Below are 16,623 nucleotides of genomic sequence, written 5' to 3'. Positions count from 1 at the left end.
CACGCCTGGTCTGATACCTTCATTTTCGTGTCCCTATTCCACAAAGATTGTACTCCGGGAGGTGCCAATAGGGAGGAAAATTGCTCCGTCCAACTTGATCCCGTCAGAAATGAAATAGACGAGTCACGAGTAGCAACATGTGTATCGGCCGACGAACTGCTGGCTAACGACCATGGAAGGTTGAACCGTTCCGACCTGTGTGAGGGGGTGGGTGAGAATCTGGGGTCTGTAGAGAACAGCCTGACGCAGGCAGGCAGTCGTAGGGTTAGACCCTGAGAAGTCCCTGGACGATCGCGGCGGCCTTGAGTCTCCAAAGCTGGCTTGCGAGGAGCAACTTGCCATATCACAACTGGCTGCTTGGATGGCTCAGAGCATACAACTAACTGTATTGGCCGCTACGGTGGTCTCTCTCTGCAGCGAGCCTATTGTAGCGGTCTCGGCACGAAGAAAGTGGACCCTCACTCGCCTTCCTCACTCGCCTTCTCCCTCTCTGCCCCTGTCATCGTCACATCTGCGCTGTCTACATTGCAAGACAAGGTGGAGAGTTTGTAGGCAAGGCTTGGAAACCCGGGGCCCGGATTCTCAACATTTCCGAGGCTCTATGTCCTGATATCATATGCTCGACCACCTGCAATTCAAGACTCCTGAACTCCCACCCCAACCACAACCAGCAATGCTTCGTGGAGACGCACTAGCAACCAAGAACAGACCGACTGAAGTTCCTCCATCGGCCCATGCTTATCCCCCCAGAAGGAAGTTGACCGCGCCCTGCACATTACCACCGCTGCGGCGCAGCGCTGCCACATTCTGATCAAAGTCGTAGAAGCCCATCTCGTTCAGCTGGCTAAGCTGCTCAGCGTAGCGCTCCTCGGGTGGTCGGGTGTCGGCTGGGGCGGCAGGCTCGGCCGCACCGCCCATGAAATTTTGCATCAAATTCTGCATCATCTCAGGTGTCATCCCCAAGGGGTTGGGGTTCGTGGCGCCTCCTTGTGGTGTACCTCTCATCATCTGCATGAAGTTCTGCATCATCTCGGGCGTCATCCCAAAGGGGTTCGCAGCGCCGCCCTGTGGCGCACCGAACAGCCCGGCAAACGGGTTGGGGGGCTGAGAGGGCGAGTTGCCGCCGGTTTGGCCAGGTGGTGCCGAGCCGGTGGCCGCAGAGGCATCCCGCTGCGCAGCGTTGTCGCCGGAAGGCGTCTGAGTAGCACCGGTAGCAGCGCCAGTAGCACCATCAGCCTGGGCACCGGTCTGAGGGGCAGTTGGAGCTGCTGCGCCAAAGGGGTTGAAGAGCGCAGCGAACGGGTTGGCGCCTTGGCCTCCCGCGCCACCAACACCCCCGGCCGCACCCGCACCAGGACCTCCAAACATGCCTGGCATCATGAAAGGGAACTGCGGGGGTTGTGCGTTACTTGCTCCGCCGGCACCAGCGGCGGCAGCATCAGCCGGTGTCGTGTCTGTTGCGCCAGGAGCTGGGAAAGCATCTCCCCCGGCGCCTCCGCCCATGGATCGTCGCATCTGAGCGACTGCTCGTAGCATTTCCGGGTTTGTGAGCATGTTGCGGAAGAAGGGCGACTGGATGATCTCGCGAGCGTTTGGGTTGTCCCGCAGCATGGGGTTGGTCTGAATCATGACGTCGACCAGCTGAGGGTTGTTCAGGGCCTCGTTCATGGCTTGGGCGACGTTGGGGTTGGAGAGCATGTCTGCCATCTGGTCCTCGCTCGGCGGCGCTCCCATCTGCAAGGAGCGAGTGGTCAGCACGGGGTTGTCAAGATTGGCCGGGGCGGGCATAGGGGGGCAGGATCCTTACACCTCCATCGGCGCCAAACATATTGGCGCTGGGCAGATTTGCATGACCGGCAAAGCGGGCTCCGGTCAGGCCGGCCAGGAGGTTGTTGGCAGAGGTGCCGGCTGCCATGTTGCTTGGCACAGCCTGAGGGACGGGGGAGGAGGAGGAGGCGCTCGGGGCCGGGGCAGGATTGCTGGCTGCGCTCTTGACAAGGTGGATGGTGTTGCCTGGCTTGACCTTGTACGAGGCCAAGGTGTCCTCGTTCTTCATAACGCGTCCCGAGTAGATAAGGCGCTGTCGCTCGACGGGGATATTCTCGTACTGCTCGGTGGCAAGCTTGGTCTTGAGCTCGCCGACGGTCGCCGCCTCGGGCATGGTGATCTGGTGGTTCTTGTCGCCCGAGGCCTTGACCTTGAAGGTGATCTGAGCCTCGGCGGAAGTGGAATCCTCCGCCTTGTCGGACATTTTGCCTGAGACGGTGCGTATGGAACCTTGGAAGAATTGGGGGGGGGGGTGAGAAGGGGCGCGGACGGCGTTGCGATCGAAAGGCTGTCGTGACGTCGTGGGCTCCGTGGGCTCGCGGGGTAGCAGTCTGCGAGCAGGTAGAAGTACTGTGTGGATGGGGGTGGCGGCAGAAAGAAACTGAGTATGTGTGGCGGACGAGAAGGATAGGGACCAAAGGTAATTGCAGGTGCGACGAGGTCCGCAGCAAGCCTAGCGAGACTGAATGTACGAAAGATGTGATGAGGTGAGGATGTCAAGGGTGGGAAGTAGGCAAGACATGTGCACCGGAGGGCTGGCAGCAAGACTCCTCAGAGCTGAATGGCTGGCAGCTAGTGGGCGGGCAGACCAGGTCTATGTGCACACGGACTTAGCATCTACCACAGTGCAGGCTTTGGGATACAGTATCTACCTACAGGGTTTCCGTTAAAAGATTACCCATGCCAGTACAACTCCCCATAAAGAATGTAACCAAATCTAACCAATCATAACTTCTAATTTATAATTTTTCAATTAAACCTATACCATTATAACGCATATAAGATATAATGCTATAAAAAAGCTACCTTTTTTCTATATAATTTTACCTTAAAAAGCTAATATTATTATTATAACATATATAAATAAAATAATAAAGTTAGGGGATCCTTTGCTAATGCCATAAAAGTTACAAATTAAGCTTCTTTTTCAGGAAACCCTATACACCTCGCCGGGGTAATAAACGTTATTTTTTAAAGTTATAACCCACTTAACCCACATGTAGTGGAGCGGTCACCCTTTCTAGCAATTTCTATGGTGGAAGGACTTAAGCAAACCACTCCACTTTTAAGAGATAACATTTGCTACCTTAACTTCCATATAATCTAGTGGTTGGATTACGTACCTTAGGTTATGTGGGGCTGGTGGGGCAGTACCTAGGCAAATAACGTTTATTACTCCGGTAGAGGTGTAGGTAGATGCCTAGGTCCTAGGTAGTACCGCACAGTAGACCCAGCAGCCCAAGATAGATGAGACCAGACCCCTGGGACCGAATACCCACATGCCTGGGTATGTAGGCAGGTACCTACCTAGGTAGGTAGGCCAGCGAGGGGGCGGGGCAGAATTCTTCGACATGCAACGGGCTTTCGCAGCAGCGCATTCCAGGGTCGATCTGACCAACCAGCCGCAATCCAATCGGCTGGCCTCCGGCCCGCTGCTTGTTCCGTCGTCGTCCACCATGTTCTATCTACCTATTCGTCTAGAATAGTGCTATTCGTCTAGAATAGTCTCTGTGCTATTCGTCTAGAATAGTCTGTGAATGGGAACTCGGTCGGCGCACCATGGTTCAGAAAAGTTGCAAGCTGATTGGCTTATTCCAAAACCCGAACCCTCATTAATGGGCAGGCGAGGCCGTAGGCCTCGCCGGGGGGGGGGTGAGCCGGAGGCGCGCAGCGCCGTAGGCGAGGGGGGGGCTGCGCAGCAGGGGCCCCCCCAAAAGATTAGCCAGCAGGCCTAGACGAATAGCTCCCAGGGCCCCGATAGGGGCTTTCCACCTGGTTTTACTCCTCCGCCAGTGCCATCTTTTAACCGTGCATGCTGATTGGTCAGAATTCTCACGTTTGATTGGCCCAGACCACGATTATTATGGGGTCTTCCTGAACCTGAACCCTCCCGTAATGGGAGGCGGGGGTGAGCCCCGTCGAGGGGGGGGGGCTGCGAAGCAGGGGCCCCCCCTTCATAGATTACCATATAATCGTGCTGCCTTTACAGACGAATAGCTCCCGAGGGCCCCGTCAGGGGCTTTCCACACGGTATCGTCTTCTTCACAGGTCTGGACCGGCTGGACCAGCCGCTCGAAGCTGAAGAAGCCACGTCTCAGTTCAGTGCGTCGACTTTTTCAATCCCCAATCCCACACACGGCTCAGGTCGACGAGCAAGCGCTCCTTGACTCCGGTACCTTTTCTTTATCTACTCATCTGGCTCTATAGCTACCTACTTATTCAGGCATAGAACACACCGGGATGTAGGTCCGGCAACTCTGAAACATAGTGGCTGTGGTCTTTAATCCTCGAGAGACGATATCGTTTCCCTCGTCGTCTGCGGCCTTGTCCTCCCCGGCTTGTTTGACAGAATCCAGGGCCGCTTGTCCCAGAAGTCATCTTTGATGATGTCTAGGTGCTCAATTACAACCTTGGCCTTGGCACGTTTCTTCTTCTCCTTTTCGGACTGGCTTTTGGATAGCTGGGCCGGCTCGGCAGTGTTGTCTGCTTCCGCGGCAGCATTGTGGCTCCCGGGTTCGGCCAGCTCGTAGTCTCTGAATACTACGCTGCCCTTCTTGTAAATGTCGGGTTCGTTGTTGTAATTGATACCAAACCTTGTGAACAAAAGCTCGTTCTTGTCCCCGGAGACGGTCCCAGCCAGTGCCCTCTCCGCTTGCTGGCTGTCCATACCCCCTCGGAGGATCAGAGCCCAGAAAGTTGTGTTGTAAAGGTTGTTGATGTGGCAGTCGGCTTGACGCCAGCTCATGTAGTCCCGCAGGTTGGACACGGATGGGTAGCATACTGCTCTGCCATCGAAGCTGGGGAGAGGGGGCGACAGCGGCCGTTCGGGGAAGTAATGAGACCAGAGATAGATGTAGTAAGACGTAAAGGTCGATACGATGGTGGTCACCAGCTTGCTTGTGGATGTCAACAGGAGGCTGGCTCACCACCGGTTTTCTCGGCAGGTGCGGGTGCAGGCTCACCTCTCTCGCCGTTCGAATAGCGTGCAGGTCTTGTGAAAGACGAAGCTGTATTCGTCGCTGATGCCGTATGCGACGACCAGGTCTGGCATCTCAGTCACGACCGCCTTCGCAGCATCGTTCATGAGATCCAGAGCCCTCCTGTCATTAGGCTTCTCCCAAGCATACTTGGTGGCAAATCTGCCGTTCGTCAGTCTGCGTGTGGCTCTGCATCGCGTGCGTCTCGGCCAGCTGGTCAGCTTACTTGGTGAACCCACGACCGTCTATCCTCACTACAACCCATGTGTTCGGCAGCAGTTGGTCTGGCTGTTCGAATTGCTTGACATACTCCCATCTATGCGCTGGTGAGTCATGTCTATCACACCCAGGCTTAGACGAGATGAAGCGAACTTTGAGTTTGCCATGTTTTGGCAATTGTGCGTGCACAAGAGCTTTCGCAAGCTGGCGCGGTGTGTACGTGTGCGTTCGGAGAGCCAGTCTCCTTTGTCCGGGGTGTGGCGGTCCGTTGCTAGGTTTGTACAGTATGGACAGGCTCCGCACGAACAAAACAAATCCTGAATATAAATGCTGTACTAGGAGCAGCTCCGGGTTTTTGGGATGAAGCGGGTCCTCACCCGGCACGCGGCAGCTGCATCCCTGCGAGGTCCCCACGCTACCGTGGATCTGGGGCCCGACCCTGCAGGAATCACCTCGTAGCGTCACTCTTGACTTCAAGGTTCTGAACCAAGCAGCCAAGCAGGTCGACCCACCCCAGCTTTCCTCAGCCTTGCAGATCGGGACCGACATCAGTGCACCACAAAAGACAGCCACGTCCAGTGTCTCACGCTCGACATCAGGCTGCGACAACGCTCACTCCTATGCTTGAGCCCTCACATAGGGCATACTGTCTGCCGAGATGAACCTGTTGCTCTCAGACGACTATCTCCTCCAAGACTACCCCGAAAACATCACCAATACGATCCGATCCGGCCATGCGACATGTCTGCGCTTCAATCGCAAAGGCGACTACCTCGCCTCGGGCCGCGTTGATGGCACCGTCGTCATATGGGACCTGGACACTATGGGTGTCGCTCGCAAGCTCCGGGGTCATTCTAAGAGCATTTCTTCCCTGAGTTGGTCTCGGTGTGGGAGGTACCTGCTGTCCGCATGTCAGGGCTGGAAGGCTGTTCTGTGGGATCTCAAGGATGGGAAGCCCCATCGCCAGGTCCGTTTCAAGGCGCCCGTGTACATTGCGGAGCTTCACCCGTGGAACCAGTCAGTACAATCGCCATCCCAGATATTCATATCCAGGCAGCGCTGACCCGCCCCAGTCTTCAATTTGTCGTGTCCCTCTACGAAGAACAACCCCTCCTCGTCGACATATCTGAGCCGGTCGCAAACAAACATGTACTTTCAACAGCTCCGAGGCGTGTCAAGGTCGAAGAGGACGCAGAGAAGAGGGCGCGTCAGAAGAAGGATGACGCGAGGCACATGACCACAGTGACAATCTACACCAAGTCGGGTGACCACATACTGGCCGGCACAAACAAGGGCAACCTCAACATCATCGACGCGCGAACGCACGAGATAATATACACACAGCTCAAGGTGTGCAGCGGTGTGGTCACAACACTCAAGCTTACGCGTTCAGGGCGGGAGCTGCTTGTAAATGGCCAGGACAAGGTCATCAAGACGTTCCACCTTCCTGACCTCTCGGCAGAGGACCTCGACTCCGATACGATCCAATTGCCTATCGAGCACAAGTTCGAGGACGTGGTAAACCGCTGCTCATGGAACCACGTCACCTTCAGCTGCACAGGCGAGTACGTGGTAGCCTCCACTTACAACAACCACGAGCTATACATCTGGGAGCGCGGGCACGGCAGTCTCGTGAGGATGCTGGAGGGGCCGAAAGAAGAGCAGGGCGTCATAGAGTGGCACCCCTCCAAGGCCTTGCTGGCAGCATGTGGGCTAGAGACTGGTCGTATCAACATCTGGAGCGTAACAAGCCCACAGCGCTGGTCAGCCTTGGCACCGGATTTTGTTGAGGTGGAGGAGAATGTCGAGTACATGGAAAGGGAGGACGAGTTCGACATCCACCCCCAGGAGGAGATCAAGAAGCGCAAGCTGGATCAGGAGGACGAGGAGGTTGACGTGATGACCATCGGACTGGCAGGCGTTGGAGACCACCCGGGCGGGTTTGAGATACCGATCCTTTTCAATCTGGGGGACTCGGACAGCGAGGAGGAGTTTGTTGCTGTCTCGACGGGGACTATGAGGAGGAGAAGCCCTGGGGATGGAGCAGACGCGGATGGCGAGGCGACGGGGGCAGAGGAGAAACAGGGCAAAAAGACAGGCAACAGAGGAAGGGCTAGGAAGAGATGACTTGTGTGTTCCATGATATCCCATGAATAATTGCATCCCAGCCTGCATATGTGGTTCATGGAGTACGAGCTGTCATAATGACTCGGCACAGTGAGGTGCCCTGACAACTGTGACTTGCAACGTAGGCCTTCTATTCTACCTTGCAGTGAATGGGGCTGAGTGAAGTAGGCATTCATCAACAAAGGGGGAAGAATGAGATGAGCGGATTTGTCAGTGAAAGATACTTCCATAGCACCTGCTGGCGAATTCACTGCCTGCCAGCCGAGACCATCAGGCCACTGGAGACCCAAGTTCTCTGCGGGTTCTCTGCGAGCACCCTGCCTTTTGCCAGCCCCAACATTGGAGTACCGGGGGACCCACTCTTGTCGCCGCGTATAGTTAGTGCTGTGCACGGGCCCTTCCAGGTCAAGCTCACCGGCTAGATCACTCCTCTCTGGATTTTCCAGAGTCGCCTCGACTGCCTGGCCCTTACCAACCTCATCACAACCTCTTACCAACACGCGTCGGAGCCCACGCATCACCATTCTGCGGCCCTCCCCGTACCTCATCTGTACGAAACTATCGCCACAATTGATTTCGTGCCTTTTTCGAACGACAGCGACAACGGCTGAGGTGGCACGACCGACAAGTCGCTCCTTCGGGGCCTTGGGCGGCCTGGTTTGAGAGCGCGGAGGACAAGCCCCCAACCCATCCATCGAAACATAGTTTGCGCCGACCTTGCTATCGTCACAGGGTTTCACGCAAGCACTGCCTTCCCTCTCGTTTTCCGACTTAGGTCTTCCTGTCTACCAGCGCCCGTCCCGGCGACTCACCTGGTCCTCACCTCGACCGTCGCCCCCCGACCCACGATCCCTAATCAGCCGCATTCACACCATCGCGTCCGATACGCCCCACCCCCTCGGGGTCTCATTCCAAGATGGCAAACCTTTATTTTGCGCACTCTAGTGCGCCCCTCAAGACGATCCAGGAGATACAGTTTGGTGTCATGTCTCCTGAGGAGATCAAGAATATGAGTGTGGCGCACATTCAGTACCCCGAGACCATGGACGAGACCAGAACGAAGCCACGGCAAGAGGGCCTCAACGATCCTCGCCTCGGCTCTGTCGACAGGCAGTTCAAGTGCAAGACCTGCACTGAGAGCATGTCTGAGTGCCCTGGTCACTTCGGCCACATCGAGCTGGCCACGCCTGTCTTCCACCCTGGTTTCCTGAAGAAGACCAAGAAGATCCTTGAGATCGTCTGCCATAGTTGCAGCAAGGTGTTGGCTGATAGGGTTGGTCTAGCTTGACTGTTGTGGACTTGTGAAGGTCTGCTGATTGCTGATTCCACCGACTATAGAGTGACCCCGAATTTGCGGCCGCCGTCTCGACACGAGACCCGAAAGCTCGATTCGCCCGGGTCTGGGAGGTGTGCAAGAAGAAGAAGCGCTGCGAGAACGAGGTCTCCAAGAAGGACGAGGAGTTTGACCCGGAGAACAAGAACAAGCCCCCACCCCCTAACCACGGCGGGTGCGGCAACGCCCAGCCCGCAGTCCGGCAACAGGCACTGCAGCTTCAGCAGCATTTCCAGCACGACAACGAGGAGGGTGGTGGCAAGACCATCGAGAAGAAGCAGTTGCCGCCGAAGATGGTGCATGACATCTTCCGACGAATCTCTGATGCTGATCTCGAGGACATGGGGCTGAACAAGGACTATGCACGTCCTGAATGGCTGATCGTCACAGTACTTCCGGTGCCACCTCCCCCTGTCCGACCATCGATCAGCATGGACGGCACCGGCCAGGGTCTTCGGAACGAGGACGATCTGACCTACAAGCTCGGTGACATTATCCGTGCCAACGGCAACGTCAAGCAGGCGCTGTCCGAGGGCTCCCCAGCGCACATTTTAAACGACTTCGAGCAGCTCTTGCAGTACCACGTCGCCACGTACATGGACAACGACATTGCTGGCACGCCGCGCGCATTGCAGAAGAGTGGCCGACCCGTGAAGGCAATCCGTGCTCGTCTCAAGGGCAAGGAGGGTCGTCTCCGAGGCAATCTGATGGGCAAGCGTGTGGACTTTTCTGCACGCACTGTCATCACGGGTGACGCAAACATCTCTCTGGACCAAGTTGGCGTACCTCGAAGCATCGCGAGAACTCTGACCTACCCGGAGACTGTCACTCCCTATAATATCCACCGTCTGCATCAGCTTGTTGAGAACGGGCCGAACGAGCATCCAGGTGCCAAGTACGTCATTCGCTCCGACGGCACCAGGATCGATCTTCGCCATCACAAACGCGCAAGTCAGATCACTCTGGAGTACGGTTGGAAGGTTGAACGTCATCTCATCGATGGTGACTACATCATCTTCAACCGTCAGCCCTCGCTTCACAAAGAGTCCATGATGGGCCACCGCGTCAAGGTGATGCCCTACTCCACGTTCCGGCTGAATCTTTCCGTCACCTCTCCATACAACGCCGACTTTGATGGCGACGAGATGAACCTTCACGTTCCCCAGACCGAGGAGACTCGTGCTGAGGTTCAGAACCTGTGCTTGGTCCCCCTCAACATCGTCTCGCCGCAACGTAACTCCCCACTGATGGGGATTGTCCAGGACACTTTGGCAGGCGCCTACAAGCTCTGCCGTCGTGATGTGTTTCTCACCAGGGAGGAAGTCATGAATGTTATGCTCTGGGTTGAGGACTGGGATGGTGTCATCCCGACTCCGGCCATACTTCATCCATCTCCCCGTTGGACTGGCAAGCAGATCATCAGCATGGTCATTCCTAAAGAGGTCAGCCTGCAGCAAGGTGGCAGCGAACTCCCCATCGATGACAGTGGAATCAGGATCCACAATGGCGATCTTGTGTACGGTCTACTGACCAAGAAGATTGTGGGTGCTGCGGCTGGCGGCATCATTCACATCACCTACAACGAGCTAGGGCCACACGCAGCAATGGGTTTCCTCAACGCCTGTCAGCGTGTTGTGAACTACTGGCTTTTGCACAACGGCCACAGCATCGGGATCGGTGATACTATCCCTGACAAGGATACTATAATCAAGATCCAGCAGGACATTGACGGCCAGAAGAAGATCGTCGCGGAGATCGTGACCGAGGCCACCGAAAACAAGCTCGAGCCACTTCCCGGAATGAGTATCCGAGAAACTTTTGAGAGCAAGGTATCCAAGGAGTTGAACGCCGCCCGTGACAAGGCTGGTACGACGACGGAGAAGAGTTTGAAGGATTTGAACAACGCTGTGACCATGTCTCGATCCGGCTCCAAGGGTTCTTCCATCAACATCTCCCAAATGACTGCTCTCGTTGGCCAACAGGTCGTCGAGGGAAAGAGAATTCCCTTTGGGTTCAAGTACCGAACGCTGCCTCACTTTACTAAGGACGACTACTCACCCGAGGCCCGTGGCTTCGTCGAGAACTCCTACTTGCGTGGTTTGACGCCCACTGAGTTCTTCTTCCACGCCATGGCTGGTCGTGAGGGTTTGATCGATACCGCTGTCAAGACCGCTGAAACCGGTTATATCCAGCGCCGACTGGTCAAGGCGCTCGAGGATGTCACCGCCAAGTACGATGGCACTGTTCGAAACTCGCTGAATGATATTATACAGTTCATCTACGGCGAAGATGGTCTCGATGGCATGCACATCGAAAAACAGAAGGTCGACTTCCTCACCATCTCCGACAAGGACTTCGAGAAGCGCTACAAACTCGATCTCGTCGAGGACTCCAACACCTTGACCAACGCTCTCGAGTACGGCAGTCATCTTGCGAGCAACATCGAAGAACAGCAGCTGCTCGATGCCGAGTACGAACGCCTCTCGACGGCCCGCCGGGCGGTTCGCCAAATAATGTTGTCACGGGGCAAGGACGAGACTATGATGCAGCTTCCTCTGAACATCATACGGTTGATCGACAGCACAATATCCTTCTTCAAGGTCGACCCCACCAAGCGAAGTGATATGAAGCCTTCGGATGTGATCCCGGCCGTCGATGCGTTCATGAGGCGCATGGTGGTCGTCCCAGGTCAAGATCCGATTTCCAAGGAGGCTGATGAGAGCGCGACGATCCTCTTCAAGGCCCACCTGCGCTCGCGACTGGCCTTCAGGCGTCTCGCAGTGCAGCTTCGGCTTCCTCGCATAGCCTTTGACCACATTCTTGGGGAGCTGGAGAACCGCTGGTCAAGGTCAATGGTCAACCCTGGAGAAATGGTGGGGGTTCTCGCGGCGCAGTCCATCGGAGAGCCAGCTACGCAGATGACACTCAACACATTCCACTTTACTGGTGTTGCCTCCAAGAATGTCACTCTTGGTGTGCCTCGGCTCAAGGAGATTCTTAACGTCGCCAGTGACATCAAGACTCCTTCGATGCAGGTTTTCCTTGAAGGCGACGATTCATCACAGGACGCGGCGAAGACTTTGCGAAGTCTTACTGAGCACACGAACCTGAGGTCGGTCACGGCAATGACTGAGATTTTCTATGACCCGGACGTTCGAGAGACCATTATTCCCGAGGATATGGACATGATTGAGGCGTATTTCCTTCTTGAGGCCCCACAAACCGAGGACCTTGATCGTCAGACTCGCTGGGTGCTTCGAATCACTCTGGACCGGCAGAAGATGCTCGACAAGGAATTGCGGGTTGAGGACGTCGCCCAGCGGCTCAAAGACGAGTATTCCGATGATCTGGCTGTCATCTTCAACGATGACAACGACGACGAGCAAATCATCCGCGTCCGCTCGATCCGTGATAAAGCCGACGCCGACGACGATGATATGGAGGAAGACGTCATGCTCAAGCGACTTGAAACTCATTTGTTGGACAAACTCACCATTCGGGGCGTGCCCGGCATCGAACGGGCATTCATCAACAAGAATGCTCGTCTGATAGAGATGCCGGATGGCTCGCTCAAGGCCAAGCAGGGCGATGCTGACTGCGAGGAATCTTATCTCGACACCACTGGTACGGCACTACGCCAGGTCCTTGCCGTCGAGGGCGTCGACACGAGACGGACCACCACCAACCAGCTGCATCAGATCATTGATGTGTTCGGTATCGAGGCGGCGCGATCTGCTCTGCTGTCTGAGCTGACGAATGTGCTGGCATTTGATGGTTCCTACGTCAACCACCGCCATCTCGCTCTCCTGGTCGACGTCATGACGTACCGCGGCAGCATTGCTGCGGTCACCCGCCACGGCATCAACCGCGCCGACACTGGTGCGCTCATGCGCTGCTCCTTTGAGGAGACGGTCGAGATTCTTCTGGAGGCTGCGGCCACAGGCGAGCTGGACGACTGCCGCGGTATCTCTGAAAACGTGATGCTGGGCCAGTTGGCCCCGATGGGGACAGGCCACTTTGAAGTGCAGCTTGACCCCAAGATGCTGGAGACGGTCATTTCGGACAACTCGCGCATGGGCCTCATGCCCGGCATGACCGTCAAGGGCAGCCCGATGGAAGGCGCGGCGACACCTTACGACACCGGCTCTCCCATGGCAGACACGGGTGGCTTCTTGGGTATCATGTCCCCGGCGCCAGGCAACTTCTCACCCATCATCGGCGCAGGGTCCGAGACACCGGCCGGCTTTGGCACTGAGTATGGTGGTGGGTTCGGCATGGGTGGGGGTGGGTTCTCGGCCACCAGCCCACGTGCCACGAGCCCATTTGCCCCGACGTCGCCGACGTCCCCGTACGGAAACCAGGGCGCGGGATACTCTCCATCATCTCCCATGGGCGCATACTCGCCCAGCTCACCGATGATTGATGCAGGCTCTCGCCTCGGTGGCTCGTCGCCAACCTTCAGCCCTGGCTCGCCATCATACTCGCAGACATCGCCCTTGATGCGGCCCACTAGCCCAGCCAGTCCAAACTACAGCCCGACCTCGCCGAGCTACTCGCCGACATCTCCATCTGCACCAAAGTACTCACCTACGTCACCGGCTGGAAACTACGGGGGCTCGCCGACTTCTCCCTCGTACTCGCCAGCCAGTCCGAACTACAGCCCAAGCTCGCCAAACGTCCACGCCACATCCCCTCGGTACTCCCCCGCGTCTCCGACATGGTCTCCGACATCTCCTGACGCATACTCGCCCACGAGTCCGACCTACCAACGGTCACCCGGGCAGAATGTGTCCCCGACCAGCCCGAGCTATTCACCAACTTCGCCTCAGTACAATGCACCGACGCCTGGACGAGATGCTGGCGGCCAGGACCAATAGTAAGTCGATCAAGGCGGCCATGCTGCCTTATTTGTGGACAGGCCGCGATGCTAACCTGGTCGGCAGCTCACCAACCTCGCCCACCAACGACTAGCCTTGGTGGAATAACAATGGGGAGTGAATGCTGGATGGACGACGGCTTATGTATATGATGGAGCCGGGGCAAACGCGTTCGATGGAAGCTCCGCATAATAGAGGCCCAGGCAGAGCGGTGCAGACGGAAAGCAACCTGGGCGGGGTGGAGAACGAAAGACAAGAGAAATATCGGCGAAAGGTATGCGAAGGAGAGAAAGGAAGAAGTGGTGTGGAAGGGTGGGAAAAAGAAAAGACAAACTAATTGTATCAACACGAAATCAAGTCAGGGTAGGCATGCGTGCATGGCTTTTTCCATGGCCGGGTAGCACGGGCAGCGAGAGGCGCAGGGCATACAGACTGACAGACAACACCAGAACAGGGTGAGGTATCGGCAGTGAGGACATCTGGGGCGCCTTAGAGACACAAACACAGGCACATATAGGCAGGTAGACGGAGGCTTTGCATAGCCTTTGAACATGGATTGACTCATGCAAAACGAAGAGGGGGGAAAAAGAATTTGTCCCCATGGCCTGGTTTGCTGCGGAAGCAAAGTGCTGAGTGCTGTCACAAATCTGACAAGGTGACTTCTGTGTGCCTGGCATGACCAACGGGCCACAGCTCTTGTGGAAGGACAGACCATTGAATTGTTTGGCACCACTGGGACAGGTAGGGTGGCCTGAGAAGATGGCAGGGCGAAGCCTCTTGCAGAGGCAGTTCTACAATGTAAACGCAGCCCCCGACTTTTTCACATGCAGCCAGGCAGCTGAAGAGAAGGGGTCTGTGTGAGTCCTCTGTTCGGCCCTGCCAACCCCCCCCCCCGGTCCCCCCTACAAAAAATCCCCACTTCTCCACCACTCAACCTCCAAAACCTCTCGACCGCCTTTCGCCTATGCACATTAACATCATTGTCACCTCCACCGTATGACCTGTCTCTCGAATCAAGACACGAAATCCCAAGGCACAGCTATCACTCCTCGACTCAGCAACCAGACATGGGCCTGGTTGAGTATTCGGACTCTGAATCCGACAGCGAGTCCCCACGGACCTCGGCGCACCCAACCACCACCGCCGCCGCATCGCAGCCTGCCAAGAAACAGAGCTTCCAGAAGCTCGTCGACAAGTCCAACCCCGGCAAAATCCTCGTCAGCCTCCCGTCCGTGTCCACTACGTCAGACGACGCGGCGACCAGCGAAACGCCAGCGGCAAAGCGGCTCAAGACCAGCGGCGGCAGGTTTGGCGGCTTCAGCTCCTTCCTGCCACCGCCCAAGGCCACAGCTTCCAACCCCCGAGGTGGCAGCATCGGAAAGGCCACCCCAAGGGTCGGTGTGAACTTGAGGACAAGCTCCGAGGCTGCCTTCAGCAGGGATGCAGGTGACGACAGCGGCGATGGAGTCTCGAGGACGGACGGGTCGGGCTCCATCTCAAACTCGCCATCAGCCACCGCCACCGCGCCGGCGCAGCCATCTATACCGCCTGGGCAGAAGTCGGAGGGCGAGGTCAAGCTTGTTGGGAAACCTTTGATGTTCAAGCCACTGTCTGTTGCTAGGAAGCCTGGCAAGAAGCCCGGTGGGGTCAAGGCGGCGGCGGCTTCAACTACGGCGTCGCGCGGCGGCGCGCTGAAGCGGCCTTCGGACACAGGAAGCCCTGGACCACCGTCAAAAGAAGAAACAACGGCGGTCCCGCAAGCCAAGAAGAATAAGAAGAAGATATCGCTGTTTTCCGTAGTAGATGATGCACGCGGTGTGGAACCGATTCCGGAAGATAGCACCTCCTACGAAGCCGAGCCGCGGGGTCATGATCAAAGCACGTTCGACGAAGGAAACGCACTAGATGATGGCGCCAGCCAGCAGCAGTATGCGGGCTACTCACAGCCACCGGCGCGGGAAGCTGGCTACCCAGATCCCACCTCACTCGACTCCATAGCGGACGACCTGAATCTCGGCCCAGCAGCACGGCGGGAACTCTTCGGCCGCGGCGGCGCGCCGAGCAAAACAACAGCAAAGTCCGTCATCAACTTCAACCTGGACCAGGAGTACCGGCACAACGAGGAGCTGCGGCAGTCCGGCGCACTGGACCAACAGCAACACAACCCGCTGCGCGCCATCAAACCAGGCAAGCACAGCCTGCAGCAGCTGGTAAACCAGGTGCAGAGCCAACGGGATGCGCTAGAGGAGAACTTTGCCAAGAACCGGGCGACACAGAAGCAGTCTGGGGCCAAATATGGATTCTAGACGAGATGGCTCTGGCAGCCCGCACTTCAGAGAAAACAATGTCTTGCCCCACCCCCTTCCCCAACGGAGGGCGGAGGGGGGTGGGAGACTCGAAACACAGACGTAGCCGGGAGTCAGGAGGGCGTGCGACAGCCACAGAGAGATGATTGTGAGGCAGCCCAGAATGCTGCTCCTACGTGTCTACTCAATGAGCCAACGCCATCTTCAAGGCAAACGCACACTGTTTTACAGCCGGAAGTGTTCCTCGCCATGCGTTTTTCCTGTGGGCCGAAAAGTTGGTCGGATGCATCTATTAGGGGTACAACTGGGCAGGCTCGAAATCCAGCAGCGGGCCTCCAGTCAAGCAGCTCGACTCGCGACGGCGTCGTTCCCCGACACGTCCATGGGGTTCGGAGGGATAGATCGTGCATGTGAATATCTATATCTATATTCGGACACATGGCAAGCGTCAGTCAAGGTTCGCTTGGCCCTCTGCCAGTCTGCTCTTGTGTGCGTGGGTCCACCCGCGCATAATCCTATCGTCTGCCTGTTACAGTATTCACGCCGTGTCTTGCAGGTACGGAGCATGCCATGGCTATCTACCCAAAGTGAGTCTCTTGGCTGTTTTAATCGGTTGCGTCTGGACGGACGCACGAGGTTCCTTACATGAACGGCCACCCCTAAAAAAAACACTGTGGCGGGACCTGTGGCGGGACCTGTCATGCAAAGACTATTGAAAGGTCAGGCTGCCATGTACG

General features: G+C 56.6%; 5 protein-coding genes across 5 annotated transcripts; 3 read left to right on the top strand and 2 right to left on the bottom strand.

The window, feature by feature from the left end:
• Window positions 1-738: 738 nt before the first annotated feature.
• INS49_002094 (uncharacterized protein) lies at window positions 739-2,251 on the bottom strand (the record flags this gene model as incomplete). The annotated part of the gene is made up of 2 exons (XM_043162909.1): window positions 739-1,734; window positions 1,808-2,251. The coding sequence occupies 2 exons, from the start codon at window positions 2,249-2,251 to the stop codon at window positions 739-741; spliced, it is 1,440 nt and encodes a 479-aa protein (XP_043031415.1).
• Window positions 2,252-4,327: 2,076 nt separating this feature from the next.
• INS49_002093 (uncharacterized protein) lies at window positions 4,328-5,410 on the bottom strand (the record flags this gene model as incomplete). The annotated part of the gene is made up of 4 exons (XM_043162908.1): window positions 4,328-4,943; window positions 5,010-5,186; window positions 5,251-5,340; window positions 5,397-5,410. 4 exons carry the CDS (start codon window positions 5,408-5,410, stop codon window positions 4,328-4,330), a joined length of 897 nt encoding a protein of 298 aa, XP_043031414.1.
• Window positions 5,411-5,901: 491 nt separating this feature from the next.
• INS49_002092 (uncharacterized protein) lies at window positions 5,902-7,370 on the top strand (the record flags this gene model as incomplete). Its single annotated transcript, XM_043162907.1, has 2 exons — window positions 5,902-6,260; window positions 6,317-7,370. The coding sequence occupies 2 exons, from the start codon at window positions 5,902-5,904 to the stop codon at window positions 7,368-7,370; spliced, it is 1,413 nt and encodes a 470-aa protein (XP_043031413.1).
• Window positions 7,371-8,286: 916 nt separating this feature from the next.
• Window positions 8,287-13,674, top strand: INS49_002091 (DNA-directed RNA polymerase II subunit RPB1; the record flags this gene model as incomplete). Its single annotated transcript, XM_043162906.1, has 3 exons — window positions 8,287-8,643; window positions 8,709-13,579; window positions 13,647-13,674. The coding sequence occupies 3 exons, from the start codon at window positions 8,287-8,289 to the stop codon at window positions 13,672-13,674; spliced, it is 5,256 nt and encodes a 1,751-aa protein (XP_043031412.1).
• Window positions 13,675-14,647: 973 nt separating this feature from the next.
• Window positions 14,648-15,886, top strand: INS49_002090 (uncharacterized protein; the record flags this gene model as incomplete). The annotated part of the gene is made up of 1 exon (XM_043162905.1): window positions 14,648-15,886. The coding sequence occupies one exon, from the start codon at window positions 14,648-14,650 to the stop codon at window positions 15,884-15,886; it is 1,239 nt and encodes a 412-aa protein (XP_043031411.1).
• Between the last annotated feature and the right edge of the window lie 737 nt (window positions 15,887-16,623).

Source organism: Diaporthe citri (genome assembly GCF_014595645.1).
Source record: "Diaporthe citri strain NFHF-8-4 chromosome Unknown scaffold_1, whole genome shotgun sequence".
NCBI classification, from domain to species: Eukaryota; Fungi; Ascomycota; class Sordariomycetes; order Diaporthales; family Diaporthaceae; genus Diaporthe; species Diaporthe citri.
This window is presented reverse-complemented; position numbering and strand designations above follow the sequence as displayed.